General features: G+C 42.1%; 1 protein-coding gene across 2 annotated transcripts in view; it reads left to right on the top strand.

Moving 5' to 3' along the window:
* Window positions 1–460: 460 nt before the first annotated feature.
* aars1 (alanyl-tRNA synthetase 1) overlaps window positions 461–6,446 on the top strand; it is a 30,613-nt gene continuing 24,627 nt past the window's right edge. Inside the window, exons 1-5 of one of the 2 annotated variants that reach the window (XM_079501935.1) lie at window positions 461–581; window positions 3,680–3,837; window positions 4,831–5,019; window positions 5,426–5,571; window positions 6,152–6,346. In XM_079501935.1, the coding sequence (XP_079358061.1) occupies window positions 3,694–3,837; window positions 4,831–5,019; window positions 5,426–5,571; window positions 6,152–6,346 (674 nt within the window). In that variant the 5' untranslated portion in view covers window positions 461–581; window positions 3,680–3,693. The remainder of the gene's footprint in view (window positions 582–3,679; window positions 3,838–4,830; window positions 5,020–5,425; window positions 5,572–6,151; window positions 6,347–6,446) is intronic. The other variant, XM_079501936.1, reaches the window with a different exon arrangement.

Here is a 6,446-nt window from a genome sequence, read left to right as displayed (position 1 = left end):
CAGTTTGCAGAATTACAGTACATTTCAAGCACAAACTCAATACAAAGACAATTAAGCATTACACTTGTTTACAAGAGGGTCCACCGTCCAACTTGCTGATGCAACTACCTCAGAGGACAAAAGCAAACATAAGATGTCCTTGTTACAGACCAGACTTCACTTATTTATTTTATTTGTTTCCCCTTTATTCTTTTTCTTTTTTTGCATTGAATGTTGGATTTTCTGCTGTTAAACTTTAATTAGTAAATCCATTCATCATCATCTGACTCATTCTCGTATCAAGGAGTCAAAAACACAAATACATACATTGTCATGGGCTTTCTTTTTCATTGCATCAGCCACAACACGGTGCACTGGCGGGGCGTAGCTTAGATCGACAGTAGGTTTGAACCAATCAGGGTGGCCATCGAGTGCCGTGCCGGTACTGGAAGACCAATAGTCGATGACTATAGTCTGAGCCCGCCCTCTCTGTCTGAAGCGCTTCCCCTGTCATTGCAGCAGCGTGGAGTAAGCACTGTGTGTGTGTGAAGCAGTGCCAGCACAGCAGTGACTGAACCATTCTGCAACATTCTGTAACTTCTGTGAGTATTATTATTTGTTAGAGTGCCATTGGGTCGAATAAGAGTTTATCTTACTGCTGGGCAGAGGCGGTGCTTTGAGCAATATGCTCAAATGTATCTCCCCTGAAGCAGAAACACCGGGCTAACGGTCGTTAGCCTACGTGTGCTGCTAGCTCACATAAACCAATATGCCACTTCATCACAATAGCAATTTTAAAATCACAATCGGTCTTGTTGTCAGTAGTGTACTGTAGACAATATGCCTGTTTGAAGATGTAATTTATTTATAATTTCATAATACATCTCAGTGATTTCATTTGCGGTAGGTCGATTCCTAAGTGACATTACATAATAATATAATAATAATAATAATAATAATAATAATACCCATATAAACCGTTTACTACAATACGATTGTGTACTGTTTAGTTGTTGGCAGAGTTGAAAAGGTGGAAATTGACATGACAGCTACTACTCTAGCCCTGGTCCAGTGCTTACAGACTCGCTGTAAGCACTGGACCAGGGCTACTACTACTCCACACCATCCCATGTTCATAAAGTCAAGATATAAAGATGAAAGCTTTCACAGTCAAAGGTGACTGACACTAGACCAGACGATGACATACAGTGAGTAGTCTAGGCTACCCAGCTGTCATAATTGGGGTATGGGGTCCTGAAAACCAGAAGCACTGTAAGAAGCACTCGCATTCTTTACTCAAGTAAAAGTATCAATACTGCAATATAAGAAAAAAATATAAGAAAAAAAGTCTGGAATTCAAAATGCACTGGAGTAAAAAGTACAAAAGTATTGGTATCAAAATGTACTTAAAGTACCAAAAGTAGAAAGTGTGCCCTTTATGCAGAAGGTCCCATTTCCCAAGTTTTCAAATGTATAACATATACAACAATATTTTGAAAATAGCTGATTGTGAGCTTGTAGATCGTCTATTTTCAAATAGCCAAAATGTATGTAGGGCTGAAGTGGTTAATGTGTGTTTTGTAATAATAATCAAGATCTACAAAGTAACTAGTAACTAAAGTTTGTAGTGGAGTAAAAGTACAATATTTGCCTCTGAGAGAGAGGTAGTGGAGTAGAAGTAAAAGTACTGAAAATTGAAACTACTACTACTTTACACCACTGCTGAAAACGGTAATAACGTGCGTTTTACGATAGGGTGAATTTCCCCTTATCTGGGTGGTATGGTGGACTTGGAACGTCGCCGTCTCACCCTGTCTGTCTGTCTGTCTTAACACCTGTGTGCTGTGGTTGCTATCAGGGTGGGTGGTAGTCAGGAGTGGGACAGGGGCTGTTTACATCCCGGCTTGCTGTCTCCAGCGAGCTCAGTGGCATCAGCTCTGGGGTTTCCAATGTGACATCTAGATTTCCAACCATGCCACCACTGGGAATAGGTGGCCACTGCCTTTTAATTATCACTGTGACAGTGACACACTGTTCCTTTATTCTCTCTGACATACATACACTATACAGTATATGTGTACATTGTAAACTGTTTTTTTATCAACACTTGTATGTAAACAGAAAATACCTACTACTACAGCCAAAATGTTTAGTTATTGACTAAGCCAAGTGAAGTTATTGCTTGGGATATATTATATTAATAATAATATAATCTCAAACTTATATAGCGCTTTTCTGAGTACCCAAAGACGCTTTACATGGGGGGGGGCTTTACAGAGGTAACGACAAAATAAAAACAACAATATTGATTGTGTTCTAGGCTAGCGGCTTTTAAAAACACATTTTATTATTGGTGTGGTTGCTAACTTGCTATAGGCAAAGTATTTGTTTCATAAAAATCCACCGTAGACATGTTATGAGCTACTTCCTGTCAAGAAATTCCTTGCAGAGTGTCAGAATTTGGAAGCACTCATTATCAGTAAAGCAAGCAAGCAACCTCCTGCTGCCTCCTGCATTATGTGCACATTCAAAACAGGTGGTACGCATGGGCCGTTGAGCGATCTTCAACGAGCACTTCCAAACTCCAACACTTAGGAAAATAAATCACCTGCAATGACTTTCTGGACAGGAAGTAGCTCATAACATGCAGTGATATAGGTTTTTGGGATGCAAAATGCACCCTATTTTAATCTCTGACATGTCTACAGTGGATTTTTATGAAGCTGGCAAGATGGCAGCAGTGTGCATAAGGTCAATGGCACTGATCATCAATCAGATGGAATGAATTGAGTTGGAAGCTGATTTGCTAGTCTGGGGTAGTTGAGGGTATTTTGTTTCCCCCTAACAGGTTATGACATGTCATGATGATAAAACTAGCGTCAAAGCCTGAGGGAAAACTGTCGGACAGAGCTGACAAAAATTCTTAAGCTAGTTTAACTGGTCGTAGTTGGGTCTCAAGACTCTTAGGCCTTAAGGCCTTTTGCTTGACAATAGAGGTAATTATTGGTTTCCGAATATGTGCTATACTTTCGGTCGCGTTCTGTGTTCCATGATGCACACTGGTGTGTTTTTTCTCTGTGTTTTGCGGATCCGAAAATGTCACCGGCACCCCACTAGAAGACCCCACTAGACAGACAGCTGCGGAAAACAGATAAAATCCGGAAAAACATTAAACGGACGAAATATTCGGTGGCAGCGTGCATTGTGTGCAAACGTGATTGACATAAAAGTGGGATATATAATTTTTTACGTCCTCCGGTATTCGCCTTTTAGCATGTTGTTTACTCTGCCTTGTGCTTTAATTGTGGAGCAAAATCAGCTATCCAAAAAATAATAATTGCACCTGTAGCTTATTTGTATAATTAAAACACCTGCTGCCCTTGAACCACTTCCTGATTAATTAAAAATCCTTTAATGAAGGATGTGTGTGTGTGTGTGTGTAGGCCTGTCACAATTATTACATAATAACCTAATCGCAATTATTTGAGATAATCGCAATTATGTTTGTATAATTGTCAATGGTTTCCACTTTGTGATGTGTTGTAAGCTTGCAGAACAACTATTTCTGCTATTTTATCATTTAAAAAAAAGAAACAATATGTCAGTCAGTGATTTCTTTGTATATTTAAGTTGTACAATTTGACAATTTATCGTCCACTTAAATTTGTAATCATGTGTGCGTGTGCGTGCTCCCGTCTAGACAGCTAATCCAGAATGGATGCATCGATGACTGCAGCTCAAATCCGGAAGAAGTTCATCAATTACTTCCATCGCCATGAGCACCAATATGTCCACTCCTCGGCGACCATCCCGCTGGACGACCCCACGCTGCTTTTTGCAAATGCTGGAATGAATCAGGTCAGTCATGTGTCATGTGACGGGTCAAACTAGGGGGTTTTCATGATTCTGAATCCATTGCAAGCATTTGTTTTGCATGAAATACAGTCCTTAGGCTAAAATCTCTATCTCTTTCCCTAACAAATGGGTATAGTGAAGTTATGCACTGGTTAGTTTGTTGCTGAGTCAGCATCCGTACTAACATTAGCCTAGTAGATTTGGGAAAAAGTGGTTTAAAAAAAACTAAAATTACTTATGGCTCGAAAATCTGGTTCAATCATGACCCGAAGTCAAACACTAAAATGTTGTGCAAAAAGTGCACCAAAGAAATGGACTTCGCTGGGTGGTTGGTAGGTTGCAAAGACCATATTTTCATTGAGCGTGTGAAATAAAGCATAAATTGCCTAAAAATATCTCTCCAGCATGGGAGAGGCAGTGTTGGTCAGCCATCTGCAAAAACATGTAGGTCTCGCTGCCAGTGATTTAAGATCACTGCTGGTGATCAAAAGGTCAAGATTCCAAACAAAAATGTACACTACAAAAAGTAGAGGTCTTTAAAAAAAGAATCCCTTTGGAAAAACGCTGTATTGGTATGTATTTACAATGCTAATAAGATGTTAAGAACCCTATTTTCACTTTGCTTTATATCCCAGTTTACTAAAGTCATTTCACTTGTATTGTGAGTTAAATGTAACTTTATAGCTCCTTGTTACAACCTAGCATTTTTTAGACATCAGGTGACCCGGGCGGCTAGTGTAGCGGTCCGGGCACCTAGGCCGCTAAGCCAGCCTGACGGCGTGTCACGGGTTCGACTCCCGATCCCGACGACCTTTGCTGTGTGTCACCCCCCATCTCTCTCTCCCCATTTCCTGTCACCACTGTACTCTATCCAATAAAGGCAGAAAAACCCAAAAATATATCTAAAAAAAAAAAAAAAAATCTGCCTCAGGTCTAAATGGGTTAAACCAAAATTAAAGTGTATATCTTGTCAACCTTCCCCTTCGTCCCCTCCAGTTCAAACCCATCTTCCTCAACACCATCGACCCGTCCCACCCCATGGCCCGGCTGCGTCGTGCCGCCAACACACAGAAGTGTATCCGCGCCGGTGGAAAGCACAATGATCTGGACGACGTGGGCAAAGATGTGTACCACCACACCTTCTTTGAGATGCTGGGGTCCTGGTCCTTTGGGGACTACTTCAAGGTAGGGTGTGTGTGTGTGTGTGTGTGTCCGCTTAAACCCCATATGGTTGACCGGGTAATGCAAGTATGATGATGTCACATGAGCATACCCTCTATTGTAACCATTTTGCCAAATCACAGTTCTTTACATGCATTTTGTTGTAGGATAATAATGAAGCATTATTGCCTAATTTGTTACATTTCTGCTGCATTTTAAACAGGATTTGAATATTATATGAATGGATACTCCTGTATACAGTAGATGGCCTGGTAATTGTCTCTTGCTTTTAAATCACAATCGGCTCATTCGGCTGCAGCCCATTAAACTCAGTCGCCGGCCGTGGATCAATCTGTTCTCCTCAGTCTCTCGCCCTTCTCTCTCTCTCTTGGTAATTTCTCCCTACTCTCATGTCTTCCCTCCTCTGCAGCATTTGGCCTGTGAGATGGCCCTGGAGCTGCTGACCCAGGAGTTTGGCATCCCCATCGAGCGTCTGTATGTCACCTACTTTGGGGGCCATGCTGAGGCAGGCCTGGAGCCTGACCTCGAGTGCAAGCAGATCTGGATGGACCTGGGGTGAGTCCAGATCTTCTACAGCTAATGCTGCATTGACGGCAAACAGTGACTGAAAGAGTGAACATTTATTCTCGACCTGTCCTGTCATGACCTGCCATGTTGTAATTATGCCCATGAGTGACGGGGATGGGAATCGATATCGTTAACGAGAATCAACATCCGAGCGTATCAATTCCTTTTGATCAATGCCGGCATGTTTTTCCGGACATTTGCTCTTTGCAAAACAATGATGCCGTGTGTGTGCACTGCTGAAAAGATAAGAGGAATTGTAATTTATATTGTAACATGTGTAAATCATATTGTATTGACCATAGGTGGGATCTAGACCGGATCTGAGCGCTGAGCAGTTAACAGTTCCACAGTCAGTGTTGCGGAAAGCCTGGTGGTGACGCAAGGTTAACTTATCTGTGGATTGTTTTAATCAATACATAATCAAATGGCACTTTCGCATTGCATAGAGTCCGTTTCCCACAGCAGATAGAAAGTCAGGATCCCTGTAGCTGGTCGTAGCTAGCGACATTGTTAAAGTTAGATGGTGGCTTCAAATGAAGACATCTCCTTCACTCCGTCCCACCTTCAGAATGGATGAGGCCCGTATTCTGCCTGGCAGCATGAAGGACAACTTCTGGGAGATGGGGGACACGGGTCCCTGTGGCCCCTGCAGTGAGATCCACTACGACCGCATAGGAGGAGGGAGAGACGCTTCTCACCTGGTCAACATGGACGATCCCAACGTGCTAGAGATCTGGAACCTGGTGTTTATTCAGTTCAACAGGTAACACACTCAACATGCACAACAGGATCATTTATTATGAGGTGGGGGGGGGGGGGGGGGGGGGGGGGTGGGGGGGTGCAAATAAAAAGGACAAAATATA

This window comes from Electrona antarctica (genome assembly GCF_951216825.1).
Source record: "Electrona antarctica genome assembly, chromosome: 5".
NCBI classification, from domain to species: Eukaryota; Metazoa; Chordata; class Actinopteri; order Myctophiformes; family Myctophidae; genus Electrona; species Electrona antarctica.
Note: the sequence above shows the minus strand (reverse complement) of the source record. Positions and strands in the feature narration are given on the sequence as shown.